The following is a 19,514-nucleotide window of genomic DNA, read 5'->3' as shown; positions in this document are numbered from 1 at the left end:
TTCTTAGGGTGATTTCACATTGCGCTCGGCACCCGTTCGTTGGTCCCATCGGGGCTTATGTCTGAACCCCACTAAAACGGGATTTGAGCATATGCGCTGACAGGGCCATAGACTATTATGATGCTGACAGAGTGAATATGTGGTTTGTTGTGCATCATTTTTGGGCATGTACGCCTACTGGAGACACACACAGATGCAGTCTACTACATCTGAGTGTCCACCTCCAGTAGGCCTGCACACCCAAAAACGATGCACAACAGATCACACATTCACTCTGTCAACACCATTATAGTCTATGGCCTTGTCGTTGGCACATATGCCCGAATCCCATTTTGGTTGGGGTTCAGACATAAGCCCTGACAGAACCAACATACAAGTGTCAGAACACAGTGTTAAAGCACCCTAACACAAGCATAAAATTAGGACAGAGGGTTATTAAATTTCCCTCCTTGTTTGCAGAGCGTCATGCGGTGTTCTGCGGTGCAAGACTGTGGTGGGCCCCAGGCTTTGAGAAAATGTTGATGGAGCACACATACTACTGTTTTCAGTGCAGTGGACTTCGGGAAATTAGCTGCCTAGGGCGGTGTATGCGTAGATTGAGAACTCGGCGACTATAAGATGCACCATCATTATATAAAAAAGTCTTCCTATTTTCCCCAAAAAAAATTTGTAGGAAGATAAATCTGTGATACTTTCTCTGTTGTGAATTCTGTTGTCGGGCTCCCTCCTGTGGTCATGAATGGTACTTCGGCTGGTTCTGTCCATGGACTTCCTCTGGTGGGTGTTTCTGAGTTTCACAGGTGACGAGGTTAATTCGTTAGCTGCTGCTCTATTTAACTCCACTTAGATCTTTGCTCCATGCCACCTGTCAATGTTCCAGTATTGGTCTGTTCACTCCTGGATCGTTCTTGTGACCTGTCTTCCCATCAGAAGCTAAGTTCCAGCTTGTATTTCTTTGGTTTGCTATTTTTCTGTCCAGCTTGCTATTTAATTTGTTGTCTTGCTTGCTGGAAGCTCTGGGACGCAGAGGGAGCGCCTCCGCACCGTGAGTCGGTGCGGAGGGTCTTTTTGCGCCCTCTGCGTGGTCTTTTTGTAGGTTTTTGTGCTGACCGCAAAGTAACCTTTCCTATCCTCGGTCTGTTCAGTAAGTCGGGCCTCACTTTGCTAAATCTATTTCATCTCTGTGTTTGTATTTTCATCTTTACTCACAGTCATTATATGTGGGGGGCTGCCTTTTCCTTTGGGGAATTTCTCTGAGGCAAGGTAGGCTTTATTTTTCTATCTTCAGGGCTAGCTAGTTCCTTAGGCTGTGCCGAGTTGCATAGGGAGCGTTAGGCGCAATCCACGGCTATTTCTAGTGTGTTTGATAGGTTTAGGGATTGCGGTCAGCAGAGTTCCCACGTCCCAGAGCTCGTCCTTATTATCAGTAACTATCAGGTCATTCCGTGTGCTCTTAACCACCAGGTCAATTATTGTCCTAACCACCAGGTCATAACATTTCTCATAGAGAACACAGGAGCGCTCAGCCAAATGTTTTCTCCTGTGTATGGGAGAAATGGCCAAGATGGCTATTGGCAAAATGATCAGAAGAAGCACCAATCAGCCAGCGGTCATCGAATGTGTATGGTAGCCTATATACGGTGGCGCAGTGGTTAGCACAGCAGCCTTGCAGTGCTGGAGTCCTGGGTTCAAAACCCACCAAGGACAACATCTGCAAAGAGATTGTATGTTTTCTCCGTGTTTGCGTGGGTTTCCTCCGGGTACTCCGGTTTCCTCCCACATTCCAAAGACATACTGATAGGGAATTGTGAGCCTCAACGGGGACAGTGATGATAATGTGTGCAACCTGTAAAGCGCTGCAGAATGTTAGCGCTATGTAAAAATAAAGATTATTATTATTTATATACCTGCATAGATGCTAAAATCAAAATGATGGGAAATTATTTCTGATGATCTGGAAATAACGTTCATTTGTAATATAAAAATATCTATAATATAAGGCTGGGAGTGTCACTCTGTCCGAAACCTTTATAGACTGCGCAAGCGCAAGCGCCGGCGCAGTCTGGACCCCACAGAGTGACGCTCACAGGAGATCGCGGTATGCGTAAGCACTGAACGCACACCGCAATCTCCAACGGAGAGACAGGGACGTGCCAGGAGGGTGAGTATGCTATATTCACCTGTCTGTCCCGTTCCAGCGCTGCGCGATGCTCCATCTTCCGGGTCCTCTGCCTGTGACGTTCACAGTTCAGAGGGCGCGATAACGCGCTTAATGCGCGCCGCCCTCTGACTGAACAATTACAGCCAGAGGACCTGGAACACGGAGCGGCACGCAGCGCTGGAACGTCAATAAAAATGCTGGCCACCCTGTTGTAGAACGGGTTCAAAGGCTAGTAGCACATGCTTGCATTGGTAAAATACACTGTTGGGTGATCTTTCCAAAAATACAGACATTTCCTATCCCTATTATGTGTCTGACATATTCATAAAATGATTACTAATGAAAAATTACCGTACATTGCAATCGAATAGTGAACACAGTACACAAAATGTCATACCACAGTTGTCAAACTTGGGATAAGCTTGACTGAATTCTTCACTTCTTCCTCAGTGACCTCCACAATTGTACAATGCTCTTCTTCAAGAGGCAATGGGTTCTCTCCATTTTTAGACACCCAGGGATGAACCTGAAATTATAATGACAATGGTGTATAGACAGAATGGAGACATTTCATATGCAGCATAGCTAATTCATATGGAAAACTAATTTTATTTTATTTGGGGTCACTGATATAATTATTACCAATTGCATAAATGGCTTTATCTTGATTGGAAAAGAAAAATTATAAAGAAAGATAAAGGATCCTCTGTTATTTATGCATAATTATGCCATTTAAATAAGATTCATGTGCTGCAAAGTGGATGCATAATATCAAAGCATCTTCATACAACCGAATAGGACAACAAATCCTACTTCACGGAAAGGTACACGTTTGATGTGTCTGTTGCTATGGAATTTATTGCAAAAAGTTAACACTGAAGAAATTCTAAGTGTCTTAAAAAGTAGGACAAGCATTAATTCTAAGATTTCTTTTCAAGATTTGAAACCAGTGTCTGCAAAGATAGTTTGAACTTTGAACAATATTAGTGAATTATTCGTATACTTGTAATTTATTACTTGGGATTTAAAGTGAAATGCTGGCTTGTGGCCACTTCATCACTGTGGCCTGCAGAAAATTAGATATCACAAGTATTTGCTTACAAATGTCACCATATATTAATATATACAACTCTATCAACAATAAAGAGACAACCACAGCAACAACCCTGTCATGGGCAGCCCAATCACCAGACATGAAACGCAATTGAAAAAATCTGGAATGTAATCAAGAGGATGATGGATAGTCACAAGCCATCAAACAAAGAAGAACTGCTTACATTTCTGCACCAGAAGCAGTGTGAAAGACTGGTGGAAAGCATGCCAAGACGCATGAAAGCTGTGATTAAAAATCATGGTTATTCCACAAAATATTGATTTCTGAACTCTTCCTGAGTTAAAACATTAGTATTCTTGTTTCTAAATTACCGTATATACTCGAGTATAAGCCGAGATTTTCAGCCCAAATTTTTGGGCTGAAAGTGCCCCTCTCGGCTTATACTCGAGTCAAGGTGGGTGGCAGGGTCGGCGGGTGAGGGGGTGAGGGTGCTGAGGCATACTTACCTGCTTCCAGCGATCCTCGCGCTGTCCCTGTCGTCCCACGGTCTTCTGTGCTGCAGCTCTTCCCCTCTTCAGCGGTCACGTGGGACCGCTCATTAGAGAAATGAATAGGCGGCTCCACCTCCCATAGGGGTGGAGCCGCCTATTCATTTCTCTAATCAGCGGTGCCGGTGACCGCTGATAGAGAAAGAAGCTGCGGCACCGAAGACCGTGGGACAGGCAGAGGGAGCCGGACGTCGGGACCAGGTAAGTATGTCATATTCACCTGTCCCCGTTCCAGCCACCGGGCGCCGCTCCATCTTCCCGGCGTCTCTGCACTCTGACTGTTCGGGTCAGAGGGCGCGATGACGCATATAGTGTGCGCGGCGCCCTCTGCCTGATCAGTCAGAGCAGAGAGACGCCGGGACCGGACGCCGGAACGAGACGCCGGGAGCTGCAATCAAGAGAGGTGAGTATGGCTTTTTTTTTTTTATTGCAGCAGCAGTGGCACAGATTTATGTGGAGCATCTATGGGACAGTATGAACGGTGCAGAGCACTATATGGGGCACAGATATGGGGCAGTATGAACGGTGCAGAGCACTATATGGGGCACAGATATGGGCAGTATGAACGGTGCACAGCACTATATGGGGCACAGATATGGGACAGTATGAACGGTGCACAGCACTATATGGCACAGATATGGGACAGTATGAATGGTGCACAGCACTATATGGCACAGATATGGGACACTATGAACGGTGCACAGCACTATATGGTACAGCTATGGGGAAATATGAACGGTGCAGCGCACTATATGGCAGAGCTATGGGGAAATATGAACGGCGCAGAGCACTATATGGCACAGCTATGGGGCAATAATGAACGGTGCAGAGCACTATATGGCACAGCTAAGGGGAAATAATGAACGGTGCAGAGCACTATATGGCACAGCTATGGGGAAATAATGATCTATTTTTATTTTTGAAATTCACCGGTAAATGCTGCATTTCCACCCTAGGCTTATACTCGAGTCAATAGGTTTTCCCAGTTTTTTGTGGCAAAATTAGGGGGGTCGGCTTATACTCGGGTCGGCTTATACTCGAGTATATACAGTATTATGAACTTGTTTCCTTTGCATTATTTGAGGTCTGAAAGCACTGTTTTTCTTTTTGTTTTGACCATTTCTCCTTTTCATAAAAAAAATACAAAATGTATTGCTTGGAACTTCAGAGACATGTTGTCAGTAGTTTATAGAATAAAAGAAAAAATGTACATTTTACTCAAATATACTTATAAAGAGAAAAATCAGACAAACAGAACATTTTGCAGTGGTCTCTTAATTTTTGCTAGGGAGCTATACATACAGTATATTACATAAGTGAGTACACTCATCACATTTTTGTGAATATTTTATTATATCTTTTCGTGGGACAACACTGGAGTTATGACACTTTGATAGAATGTTAGCCCCCCCCGCCTAAAACATACAAAGAGATATGGCTGGGGTCTCATGGCCTCATAAACCCTAGAAATACTTTTTCCTTTGGCCGCTTCACACAGAAGGGTCAGAGAAAGGTCAGGCTATTTTTATGATTTTTCAAGAACTGGTTATAACCAGTTGTTTCTGGCTTGTTTGGCGCCTCTTTTAACGGTTTTCATTGGTTAATAGTGTGTTTGGCGCTCTTTTTTGAAATATGTAAACTCCTGCTTACTAGGTTTTTTTCCCCATTCCGTCGGCGCAAGAAGAAAAGAAGAGCCCGACCTCTCTCCCGTTATTATTTAATTTAATTTTACTGTTGTGTAGTTTACTTGTGGGTAAAATCACCCATTTATGGGTGGATTGGTGTTATTGGAGATTTTGGAATTTTGGATTGTGATATGAGTAATTAATTTATTTAATTGACATTTTAATGAAATTTTATGTAACCCAAAATAAACTGCACGGCCATTTTTATCCAACAACAACATTTGTTATGTCTCGTTATTTGTGTGAATGGGTTTTATGAGGTCATGTAAAGTAATCAGTGTTCAGCTTGTATGAAGTGGTTGTGCCACACTGCACATTCACACAGTTCACTTTCTCCTGGATCAGTAGGCTTCTCAGGAGCTGGAGCTCCAGTGATCATTTATCTTTTATCCTGTGACCAGTTCTCAGATGTTGACTGGGAAAGTCCTGTTAAGTTTACATCTACACACACATCATGGCACAACATGAAACCAACTGGAAATTTCCTGTAATATCTCATGATTCTGCTCAAGATGCTGTTTGGCATTGGGATTTCGTAAAATGTCGGAGTCTTTTATCAATAAGTCTTAAAATACTAACATTCTACATACTAAAACACAATCTCCAAATCAAGGTTACAATATCGCATATAGCAATCCTATATGTTATTAGACCTTTATTTCTGGAATGGTCATTCTGTCTTCTGGCTTCTTATCCAGCATTCTCACAATCAAGTCCTTAAGTTCATCACTAATGGCTGGCCTTTAACAGGAAAGCAATAAAAGAGACAATAAGTATTCAACTACACAACTCAACAAGGTAGGACACAATCCACGCTAACATATTGTTCCAAAGTTACATTATTTAGTGCTATATCAGTAAGTTATGAAATCACAACCTGACAGATTTTAAAAAAAGGGTAAGGAATTAATGTAATTGAGTAGAAACAAAGACTTAGAGCCTGATTCATCAAAGTGTTTTGACAGAAATCTGGAGTAAAACACTTGAAAATTTAGGTTGCATAAACATTTTGTGCCTTTTGGTGTTTTCACACCACTTTCGGACAACTTCGTCAAAATAGGTAGAGATGGGGTGGGATGAGGATAATTAAAACCGATATACAATAAAACCATTGTTAGGCATAACTCATTACATACTGTTCTGGGAACTCCACGGGCTTATGCTTTATTATGTTGTGTAGAACCAAGATGTATTCATCCATAAAAGGGCACTGAAAAAACAAATCACCAAAAAGGTTAAAAAGAGATAGATAGAGTTAACTGCTTTAAAGAGTTTGTGCTACACGTAGATAAAATACGGTATATAACTTGAGTCTATATTGGATGCTTACCTTTCCAAAAACAAAACAATAAAGTGTGACTCCCATTGCCCAGACATCTAGTGCCTAATAACAGAGACAGACAAGAAAAGTTAGATTCTGATATCTTATGACCATGTAATAACATGTACAGGATATGGAAGTGGAAATATAATTTTTCCATTAGAAAGCAAATAAGACCTACGAGTTATCTGCACTTCTTCAGTTACCCGTGTGTACTGTCTACTAATCCAGAGAGTTCTCACAAGTCCATGAAACAGCACATGCTATTGTGTTCATAGCATAACTTAATGGGGTTGTCCCATGAACAAAGTTCATTTTAATCAATAGATCTTGGAATAATTATAACTTTTACAATTGGACGTGTTTGAAAAAAATGTTCTTGTGCTGCGATAATCTTATAAATGTGCCCCTGCTATGTACTGTGTAATGGCCGTGTCTGTCCGTGCAGGAACATGGTCTGATCATATCACAGCTCCTGGGCAGGGAAGGAAGCAACAGAGGATACAAACATTCAGTGGCGGATTATAATGAGGTCAATAGCCCAGGGCCCAGTGGTGTGGGGGGACCCTGGGCAACCGCTCAGATTGACCTCGGCCGCCATCAGGGCATTACTGCCCTGACTGGCATATGGGCCCGGTGGGCTGAGGGGGCCCGCATCGGGCCCCGTCTCATCTGCTCACCGGGCCCCCCCAACAGGCGCTGGATGACTATAGGGTGCATTATACTGTATGGATGACTATGGAGGTGCATGATACTGTATGGACAACTATGGAGTTGCATTATACTTTATGGATGATTATGGGGATGCATTGTACTTTATGAATGACTCTGGAATGCATTATACTTTATGGATCACTATAGGGTACATTATACTGTATGGATGACTATCGAGGTGCAATATACTGTATGGATGACTATGGAATGCTTTATACGTTATGGATGATTATGGGGATGCATTATACTTTATGGATGACTATGGGGTGAATTATAATTTATGGATGACTATAGGGTGCATTATACTGTATGGATAACTATGGAGGTGCATTATACTGTATGGATGACTATGGAGGTGCATTATACTTTATGGATGACAATGGAGGTGCATTATACTGTATGGATGACTTTGGAGGTGTATTATAATTTATGGATGACTATGGGGGTGCATTATACTTTATGAATGACTATGGGATGTATTATACTTTATGGATGACTATAGGGTGAATTATACAGTATAGATGACTATGGAGGTGCATTATACTTTATGGATGACTATGAGAGAGTCATTACACTTTATCGATGACTATGGGATGCATTTTACTTTATGGATGACTATAGGCTGCGCAGTATATTATATGGATGACTATGGAATGCATTATACTATATGGAGGCTATGGGGGGTGCATTACAACTTCTATTTATGCCCCTGGTGAGTATAATGGTTTATTTCCTTCTATACATTAAAGAACAGCGGTATAATAGGGGACATATACCATGATGGGGGATATACCAGGATGGGGCCTAGGATAAGGGACATATACCAGAATGTGCAATATACAGCTCTGGCAAAAATTAAGAGACCCCCACATCAAAACCCTGTCATGGGCAGCCCAATCTCCAGACCTGAACCCCATTGAAAACCTCTGGGATCTAATCAAGAGGATGATGGATAGTCACAAGCCATCAAACAAAGAACTGCTTACATTTATGTGCTAAAAGCAGTGTGAAAGACTGGTGTAAAGCATGCCAAGACGCATGAAAGCTGTGATTAAAAATGGTTATTCCACAAAATATTGATTTCTGAATTCTTCCTCAGTTAAAACATTAGTATTGTTGTTTCTAAATGATTAAGAACTTGTTTTCTTTGCATTATTTGAGGTCTGAAAGCACTGGGTTTTTTTTATTTTGACCATTTTTCTTTGTGAGAAAAAAAACACAATTTATTGCTTGGAAATTCGGAGACATGTTGTCAGTAGTTTATAGAATAAAAGAACAATTTACATTTTACTCAAAAATATACCAGTATGAGGGACATATATATATATATATATATATATATATATATATATATATATATATACACACACACACACAATTTCTTCAGGATGAAGGGGAGGCTCGGCTCGGCTCAAATCCTGCACTGGAGCCCATAACACTCTAGTTACGCCACTGCCAATAGTAAAAAATCTCTATATATTGCACCACAAGTAGAAGCATATATAAACACTGTGGAGCTGAATACGACCTAAGTCCATACTCTGAGATGCAGTTAGAATAAGAGAAAGCATAGTTCACAAATCAGGTGGAAGAACTCCACAAGTATTGCTGCATGCCACAGCTTCATCAGGGGAAGTGAACAGTTTTACCTGGACGCAAATCCTGCAAACCATGACAAATAATTTTTGACCAGGCTCAATTGCCTTCCAAGAAGCTATACTGCCCCTTAAACATACGACCCAACTTTTGAGGAACAGAATGAGGGACAGATCAAGTGGCACATTTTGGTCACACCACTGGTCACACCCCCAACCCACACCCATTTACCATTTCTTTCTCCACAGGCAGGAGGAGATGTGAGAGGGGCAATGGTAGTGTTAGAAATTCAGCCCGAGATGACAGGGCGTAGACCCAAATCCAGGACTATCTGTTGTATTCGGGTCAGTTGGGACAAGAGCTGAGCGTATGGATTCATGGGTCTCTGCTTCAGCATTAAGGTCAGTGGTACCTGGCAGTTGGACGGGAAGCCATAAATCTCTAACCTCCCAGTATTCCCAGCACAGCTTTAGATTGGCCAGTGCTGGTGTGACGTCAGCTGTGCATCCTGCTCATCTCTAGTTGAGACCTGTGGATTTATTTTATGTTCCTTCTTTCACAGTCGGAGCCGCTAGAACTTTCTCATCTTTATGTAGCTTCACTATACGACATCTGGCTTTTTTGTGTCTGTAAAGCCGTGTTCACACGTTCAGAAATACTGTGTTGTTTTTTTTCCCTGCAAAATCCGCACCAAACTACAGAATAAAAATCGTCTTCCCCTTATTTGATGTTGATGTTTCTGGTGCAGATGTGGAGCTGAGTTTTTAATGTGCTTTTCATAATACAGAAAAGCTTTGATTTTGCACTTAAAAAAGTAATTGCAGCTTTTTACATGCATTTATTTTTACATGTGTTGATCAGGGTCATTTGGATGATTTGGGTTGTCATTATGATTTAAAAAGAGAATTATGCAAGTTGTCTCTTCAGAGAGGAAGAGAACTAGAACTCTAGTGCCACCTATTGGAAGGTAGCAATCCTACAATTCAATGTCGACCCTTTAACGAGCCTTGTCACATGACTTAGGATAATACCCAAACCAGAATCTCAATTTGCAGACTCTGTGTTTCGGGGTACTGCCCCTCGTCAGTGCAAAGTGGAGATCTGGTTTGGCTGTGTGAGAGGTGTCTGACCGAAATCCAAGAAGTATCATTTCTCCTTGCGGAGATTGACATGCTAAGCATGCCGAGTTGAGGAGACTTAAAGCTGCAATGCTCCTCTGGGAAATTTGCTATTTATGCAAATTGTCTCTTCAGAGAGGAAGAGAATTAGAACCCTAGTGCCACCAATTGGAAGGTAGAAATCCTACAAGTCAATGTCGACCCTTTAACGAGCCTTGCAACATGACTTAGGATAATAGCCAAACCAGAATCTCAATTTGCAGACACTGTGTTTCGGGGTACTGCCCGCTTAGCATGTCAATCTCCGCAAGGAGAACTGATACTTCTTAAAAAGAGAAAACACAATAAATGGCTTCATCCAACCACTAACCATGAGTGGAGAAAAAGTTTTGGTGTTATTCATATTCTCTGAAAAAAAGCCAGGAAAGCCAGGGTATGTAAACTTTTGAGCACAACTGTATAGAAAAATACTAATTACTAAATAATGTAAAATACTGTTTGTTGAATTCTAAGGCTATGTGCACACGTCTAATGGACCTCTGCAGATTTTTCCGCAGCAGAATTGATAAATCTGCAGGGCAAAAACGCTGCATTTTTCTGCAGATTTATCGCAGATTTACCACGGTTTTTCTGCGGATTTCACTGCGGTTTTACAACTGCGGTTTTCTATAGGAGCAGCTGTAAAACCGCTGCGGATTCCGCAGAAAGAAGTGACATGCTGCGGAATGTAAACCGCTGCGTTTCCGCGCGTTTTTTTCTGCAGCATGTGCACAGCGTTTTTTGTTTCCCATAGGTTTACATTGTCCTGTAAACTCATGGGAAACTGCTGCAGACCCGCAGCTGCGGAAACGCTACGGATCCGCAGCGTTTTCCACATCGTGTGCACATACCCTAATAGTGGGTGCATTTTTCATGAAATTATATCCACTTTGCTTGGACAGTTAAACACAGCAGAATTTTTATGCAAAAAAAGGAGCAGAAAATACACAGCATTTACGCTGCATTTGAACAAGGTCGAAATTTCAAAGCATAATGGATATGATTCTATGAAATCTCCCCCTTCTATTGTTTGATGACGCTGCTGAACTCTGGTTTTAGTGCATGTTTACTTCACAGGCTTCAAAAAACTTAAGAAAAAAACGCCGTTGCACTTTTAAGAGCAGAATCCAAACCTTTTCTGTACTATTTTAAAAACGCAGCTTCATATCTGCCCCAAAATCACATGAAATAAGGGGGAAAATGCATAAAAGAAAAACAGCAAACACACAATAATAAGAGAACACTGTTACTGCGTCTGCTGATGACACCTGCAGAAAAAAAGCAACAGAAATAACGCAGCATTTATGCTACGTGTGAACACTGCCTCAGCATTACAGTTTTATTAAATTTTTTATTGGTTTAATAGAGAAAAAATATCAATCACGCCATTTTTTTAACGTCATTTACCAATTCCTATAAATAATCTGATCGCTGTGTTGTGCGGGTCGTTACGATTACAGGAACTCCATATATGTCCATGTTATTTGCAAATTAGTGATGCTTGTTATTAAAAAAACCGCATTAAAAATTACATTCTTTTTTCATTATCAACTGTTTTTTATTATTTTTTAGTAATTTATAGAATGAAAAAAATCTCTTATTCCCCCTCTAGAATCCAGAAGCATCCATTACATACAGCAGTGTATTCCTGTCAGTATAACCTGTCTGTAGTGAGGTCCAGGAATATAGATCAAGGGCACAAAACTCTGCTATTGACATCATTACAGCTTGCGGCTCAGCAGCCTAAAGCACCTGTCTGTAAAATGTTAAGGTTGAGGGTTAAAGACCTGAGAGACTCGCAGAAACATTTTTTTTTTACAGAGTATTTTTGACCTCACTGTGCTCTTTTGTGTCTTCAAGTTTCTTGGTGGTGTGTGAACAGGTTCCTACAGACTTGTTCATTGTGCAAGTAGCCCATGTGTTTCTGGTTCTAATAATTGTTCTCTTGTTTCTACAAGACTAGGGAGTCCACCACTCCTTATGGCTCATTTGCATCAAAGCTGTTCCATCCAGCATGTCCACATATTCCCTCTCTGAACCCTGTTCATACAGGTACTATACAGATGATCATGTTTTTAAACACATCAGATAGGGATTATATACATTAGGTAGGACTGCTCTATATGGGTATACCTTGACGATTGGTGGAGCAGCTTGGTATACATTTTTTTGCAAAAAAACGTATCAACTAAATACCCTGTTTTTTCCATCTTTTGACTAGCATTTGCTTATTACTGTGATTTTTTTTACAACAGAGTATTTTTGACCTCACTGTGCTCTTTTGTGTATTCAACATTTTTTTTTTTGTAATTGCTTATCATTTTTAATACTTTTATAGGATCAAAAAAATATTTTTCTTCACCTCAGTATACAGGCACCACAAATATACACTGTTATATACACAATGTATTTCTATGGATATGTATACTCTGTTTCTGGGTTCATTGTCTGGAATATAGAGGTCAAGATAATCAATCTCTCCTATCTCCAGTGTTGTGAGATGTGGCTCACTGGTAAAGCAACAGCCCGTGGACACTGAGTTGTGAGATTGTATTCCTGGGGAGACTAATCAAAGGAAGGAGAAGAGGTGAATATATAATTATATTTATATGATCGGCAGAGAGAAGTGGAGCTACGGGAGCGATGAAAATGTTGGCGAGGTGAGTATGGAAGCAGGAAGAACAGCTGAGATGTGATGTGATTCGGGGCTGAGCCCTCAAATTGGGAAAGTGCCGCCGAATCCGAGAAGGTTGGGAGCTGTGCCTGAAGTGTGTAGTCTAATGTCTGTGTCTTCTGCGAATCTCTTTCACATTACACAGCCATCAATGGAAACAGGACAAAAGACACTCAGGAGTGTGCTATAATTCTGCAGGAATAAGATTACTAAAGGATTAGATGAAGCCATGTCAATAGTATAAAATAATTTTACATATGTGCCATTTTTAAAAAACATTAAATAAAAATTATAAAAATGGACTTTAGCACAATGATCAACAGACTACCATGGAGAAATAATAATTTTCCTATCTTTTACCATGTACTGAAAGCGAGTCTGTTAAGAAAACATCATCTTTTGAGGATCTCAAGACAAACATATACAGGTCCTTCTCAAAAAATTAGCATATAGTGTTAAATTTCATTATTTACCATAATGTAATGATTACAATTAAACTTTCATATATTATAGATTCATTATCCACCAACTGAAATTTGTCAGGTCTTTTATTGTTTTAATACTGATGATTTTGGCATACAACTCCTGATAACCCAAAAAACCTGTCTCAATAAATTAGCATATCAAGAAAAGGTTCTCTAAACGACCTATTACCCTAATCTTCTGAATCAACTAATTAACTCTAAACACATGCAAAAGATACCTGAGGCTTTTATAAACTCCCTGCCTGGTTCATTACTCAAAACCCCCATCATGGGTAAGACTAGCGACCTGACAGATGTCAAGAAGGCCATCATTGACACCCTCAAGCAAGAGGGTAAGACCCAGAAAGAAATTTCTCAACAAATAGGCTGTTCCCAGAGTGCTGTATCAAGGCACCTCAATGGTAAGTCTGTTGGAAGGAAACAATGTGGCAGAAAACGCTGTACAACGAGAAGAGGAGACCGGACCCTGAGGAAGATTGTGGAGAAGGACCGATTCCAGACCTTGGGGAACCTGAGGAAGCAGTGGACTGAGTCTGGTGTGGAAACATCCAGAGCCACCGTGCACAGGCGTGTGCAGGAAATGGGCTACAGGTGCCGCATTCCCCAGGTAAAGCCACTTTTGAGCTACAGAGAAGCAGCACTGGACTGTTGCTAAGTGGTCCCAAGTACTTTTTTCTGATGAAAGCAAATTTTGCATGTCATTCGGAAATCAAGGTGCCAGAGTCTGGAGGAAGACTGGGGAGAAGGAAATGCCAAAATGCCTGAAGTCCAGTGTCAAGTACCCACAGTCAGTGATGGTGTGGGGTGCCATGTCAGCTGCTGGTGTTGGTCCACTGTGTTTCATCAAGGGCAGGGTCAATGCAGCTAGCTATCAGGAGATTTTGGAGCACTTCATGCTTCCATCGGCTGAAATGCTTTATGGAGATGAAGATTTCATTTTTCAGCATGACCTGGCACCTGCTCACAGTGCCAAAACCACTGGTAAATGGTTTACTGACCATGGTATTACTGTGCTCAATTGGCCTGCCAACTCTCCTGACCTGAACCCCATAGAGAATCTGTGGGATATTGTGAAGAGAAAGTTGAGAGACACAAGACCCAACACTCTGGATGAGCTTAAGGCCGCTATTGAAGCATCCTGGGCATCCATAACATCTCAGCAGTGTCACAGGCTGATTGCCTCCATGCCACGCCGCATTGAAGCAGTCATTTCTGCCAAAGGATTCCCGACCAAGTATTGAGTGCATAACTGAACATTATTATTTGTTGGTTTTTTTGTTTGTTATTAAAAAACACTTTTATTTGATTGGATGGGTGAAATATGCTAATTTATTGAGACAGGATTTTTGGGTTATCAGGAGTTGTATGCCAAAATCATCAGTATTAAAACAATAAAAGACCTGACAAATTTCAGTTGGTGGATAATGAATCTATAATATATGAAAGTTTAATTGTAATCATTACATTATGGTAAATAATGAAATTTAACACTATATGCTAATTTTTTGAGAAGGACCTGTATGCACGCAAAACAAAACATCAAATTGCATTGGTGACCATGATTATTATCAGCCCTTCTTTATTACGCTGCTATTTCACTGCCATAAATTTTTGATTTCTATTTAGTGCACTATGTCAGTTACCAGAGAAATAACTAGTCAACTTCCATTTACATCCCTGATGATAAACTCAAATGTTTCTTTTGATAGTGTCCTGTGATATGATCTGTAAAACACATCAGACTCTACCTTTCCACTGAAGCCCCGGCCAGAATCCGAGAGAGTCTCAGGTGCCATGAAGGCTGGAGTGCCAGCAGTACTTGACAGGAGAGCATCGCTGCCTTCAAACTGATTGCTTACTCCAAAGTCAGCTATTTTAATATGACCATCATCTCCAAGAAGTAAATTTGATGGTTTTATATCTCGGTGAATAATCTTCTGGTAATGCACTACAAATAACACAGACAAAAATGAATTAATTAAATATAGAGTTATATAGGGCACTAAGCATTATGTCAGTTTGTCACCCAAAATGATACTTGACAATATTTATAGCAAAAAACAAATAAGGATTTATTGTTCCAAATATATATATATATATATATATATATATATATATACACACACACTAGATGATGGCCCGATTCTAACGCATCGGGTATTCTAGAGTATGTACAGTATGTATGTAAGTCGCGCTTAGCAAAGCCACGTAGTACATAGCATAGCCACGTAGTATATAGCACAGCCACGTAGTATATAGCACAGCCACGTAGTATATAGCACAGCCACGTAGTATATAACCTACTATAACATACAAATATAGCATAGGCAGCATCAATAGTAAAAAGTTGGTACGGGATGGGGCGACACACTGGCACTGACTGGAGGGGAGTAGGGAGGGGGCACTGACTTGAGGAGAGTAGGGAGGGGCCAATTCGCGGCCAGACAAAGCCTGGCGCTGATTGGTTGCGCCCAGCCGGCCGCGACCAATCAACGATGCGGGATTTCCGTTACGGAAGTTGGTTACAGACAGACAGACAAACAGACGGAAGTATCCCTTAGACAATTATATAACAACTAGATGGTGGCCCGATTCTAGCGCATCGGGTATTCTAGAATATGCATGTTCACGTAGTATATTGCACAGCCCACGTAGTATATTGCCCAGCCATGTAGTATATTGCCCAACCACGTAGTATATTGCCCAGCCACTTAGTATATTGCCCAGCCACGTAGTATAGTGCCCAGCCACGTAGTATATTGCCTAGTGATGTAGTATATTGCCCAGCCACGTAGTATATTGTCCAGCCACGTAGTATATTGCCCAGTCACGTAGTATATTGCCCAGCCACGTAGTTTATTGCCCAGCCACATAGTTTATTGCCCAGCCACGTAGTATATTGCACAGCCATGTAGTATATTGCACAGCGACGTAGTATACATCACAGAGCCATGTAGTATACAGCACAGACACGTAGTATATTGGCCAGTAACGTAGTATATTGCCCAGCCACGTAGTATATTGCCAAGTCACGTAGTATATTGCCCAGTCACGTAGTATATTGCCCAGTCACGTAGTTTATTGCCCAGCCACGTAGTATATTGCACAGCGACGTAGTATACATCACAGAGCCATGTAGTATACAGCACAGACACGTAGTATATTGGCCAGTAACGTAGTATATTGCCCAGCCACGTAGTATATTGCCAAGTCACGTAGTATATTGCCCAGTCACGTAGTATATTGCCCAGTGACGTAGTATATTGCCCAGTGACGTAGTATATTGCCCAGTTACGGAGTATATTGCCCTGTGACGTAGAATATTGCCCAGCCACGTAGTATATTGCCCAGCCACGTAGTATATTGCACAGCGACGTAGTATACAGCACAGAGCCACGTAGTATACAGCACAGACACGTATATTGGCCAGTCACGTAGTATATTGCCCAGTCACGTAGTATATTGCCCAGTCACGTAGTATATATCCCAGTTACGTAGTATATTGCCTAGCCACGTAGTATATTGCCCAGCCACGTAGTATATTGCCCAGCCACGTAGTATATTGCACAGCCATGTAGTATATTGCACAGCGACGTAGTATACAGCACAGAAACGTAGTATATTGGCCAGTCACGTAGTATATTGCCCAGCTACGTAGTATATTGGCCAGTCACATAGTATATTGCCCAGTGACGTAGTATATTGCCCAGTTAGGTAGTATATTGCCTGTTATGGCTGGCAATCAGGCAACACAGCGTGCAGTAATCAGCGCACATACAGAGATCTGGCAATAACCAAAAACAATAGGACGAGCTCTGAGACGTGGAATCTCTGTAGACTGCAGTACCTGATCTATCCTCACACAACTATAAGCAGCAGTGGATTGCGCCTATCAACTACCTATGCAACTCGGCACTGCCTGAGGAGCTGACTAGCCTGAAGATAGAAATACAAGCCTGACTTACCTCAGAGAAATACCCCAAAGGAATAGGCAGCCCCCCACATACAATGACTGCTAGCAAGATGAAAAGACAAACGTAGGAATGAAATAGATTCAGCAAAGTGAGGCCCGATATTCTAGACAGAGCGAGGATAGCAAAGAGAACTATGCAGTCTACAAAAAACCCTAAAACGAAAACCACGCAAAGGGGCAAAAAGACCCACCGTGCCGAACTAACAGCACGGCGGTGCACCCCTTTGCTTCTCAGAGCTTCCAGCAAAAGTTAATAGCAAGCTGGACAGAAAAAACAGAAAACAAACTAGAAGCACTTATCTAGCAGAGCAGCAGGCCCAAGGAAAGATGCAGTAGCTCAGATCCAACACTGGAACATTGACAAGGAGCAAGGAAGACAGACTCAGGTGGAGCTAAATAGCAAGGCAGCCAACGAGCTCACCAAAACACCTGAGGGAGGAAGCCCAGAGACTGCAATACCACTTGTGACCACAGAAGTGAACTCAGCCACAGAATTCACAACAGTACCCCCCCCTTGAGGAGGGGTCACCGAACCCTCACCAGAACCCCCAGGCCGACCAGGATGAGCCACATGAAAGGCACGAACAAGATCTGGGGCATGGACATCAGAGGCAAAAACCCAGGAATTATCTTCCTGAGCATAACCCTTCCATTTGACCAGATACTGGAGTTTACGTCTAGAGACACGAGAATCCAAAATCTTCTCCACAATATACTCCAATTCCCCCTCCACCAAAACAGGGGCAGGAGGCTCCACAGATGGAACCATAGGTGCCACGTATCTCCTCAACAACGACCTATGGAATACATTATGTATGGAAAAGGAGTCTGGGAGGGTCAGACGAAAAGACACCGGATTGAGAATCTCAGAAATCCTATACGGACCAATAAAACGAGGTTTAAATTTAGGAGAGGAAACCTTCATAGGAATATGACGAGAAGATAACCAAACCAGATCCCCAACACGAAGTCGGGGTCCCACACGGCGTCTGCGATTAGCGAAAAGCTGAGCCTTCTCCTGGGACAAGGTCAAATTGTCCACTACCTGAGTCCAGATCTGCTGCAACCTGTCCACCACATAATCCACACCAGGACAGTCCGAAGACTCAACCTGTCCTGAAGAGAAACGAGGATGGAACCCAGAATTGCAGAAAAATGGAGAGACCAAGGTAGCCGAGCTGGCCCGATTATTAAGGGCGAACTCAGCCAACGGCAAAAATGACACCCAATCATCCTGGTCAGCGGAAACAAAACATCTCAGATATGTTTCCAAGGTCTGATTGGTTCGTTCAGTCTGGCCATTAGTCTGAGGATGGAAGGCCGAGGAAAAAGATAGGTCAATGCCCATCCTACCACAAAAGGCTCGCCAGAACCTCGAGACAAACTGGGAACCTCTGTCAGAAACAATATTCTCAGGAATGCCATGTAAACGAACCACATGCTGGAAGAACAAAGGCACCAAATCAGAGGAGGAAGGCAATTTAACCAAGGGCACCAGATGGACCATTTTAGAAAAGCGATCACAGACCACCCAAATGACCGACATTTTTTGAGAAACGGGAAGGTCAGAAATGAAATCCATCGAAATATGTGTCCAAGGCCTCTTCGGGACCGGCAAGGGCAAAAGCAACCCACTGGCACGTGAACAGCAGGGCTTAGCCCTAGCACAAATTCCACAGGACTGCACAAAAGCACGCACATCCCGTGACAGAGATGGCCACCAGAAGGATCTAGCAACCAACTCCCTGGTACCAAAGATTCCTGGATGACCGGCCAGCACCGAACAATGAAGTTCAGAGATAACTTTACTAGTCCACCTATCAGGGACGAACAGTTTCTCGGCCGGACAACGATCAGGTTTATTAGCCTGAAATTTCTGCAACACTCTCCGCAAATCAGGGGAGATGGCAGACACAATGACTCCTTCCTTGAGGATACTCGCCGGCTCAGATAACCCCGGAGAGTCGGGCACAAAACTCCTAGACAGAGCATCCGCCTTCACATTTTTAGAGCCCAGAAGGTATGAAATCACAAAATCAAAACGAGCAAAAAATAACGACCAACGGGCCTGTCTAGGATTCAAGCGCTTGGCAGACTCAAGATAAGTAAGGTTCTTATGATCAGTCAAAACCACCACGCGATGCTT

At 42.1% G+C, this 19,514-nt stretch overlaps 1 protein-coding gene across 2 annotated transcripts in view; it reads right to left on the bottom strand.

Annotated features, from left to right (window-relative positions):
- Window positions 1-19,514, bottom strand: part of CAMKK1 (calcium/calmodulin dependent protein kinase kinase 1) — a 641,465-nt gene that overhangs the window by 55,437 nt on the left and 566,514 nt on the right. For both annotated transcript variants that reach the window (XM_069757479.1, XM_069757478.1), the window contains exons 10-14: window positions 15,144-15,343; window positions 6,779-6,832; window positions 6,585-6,658; window positions 6,102-6,189; window positions 2,559-2,687 (exon numbers count right to left, since the gene is read on the bottom strand). In XM_069757479.1, coding sequence (XP_069613580.1) covers window positions 2,559-2,687; window positions 6,102-6,189; window positions 6,585-6,658; window positions 6,779-6,832; window positions 15,144-15,343 — 545 coding nt within the window. The remainder of the gene's footprint in view (window positions 1-2,558; window positions 2,688-6,101; window positions 6,190-6,584; window positions 6,659-6,778; window positions 6,833-15,143; window positions 15,344-19,514) is intronic.

This window comes from Ranitomeya imitator, chromosome 3 (genome assembly GCF_032444005.1).
Source record: "Ranitomeya imitator isolate aRanImi1 chromosome 3, aRanImi1.pri, whole genome shotgun sequence".
NCBI classification, from domain to species: domain Eukaryota; kingdom Metazoa; phylum Chordata; class Amphibia; order Anura; family Dendrobatidae; genus Ranitomeya; species Ranitomeya imitator.
This window is presented reverse-complemented; position numbering and strand designations above follow the sequence as displayed.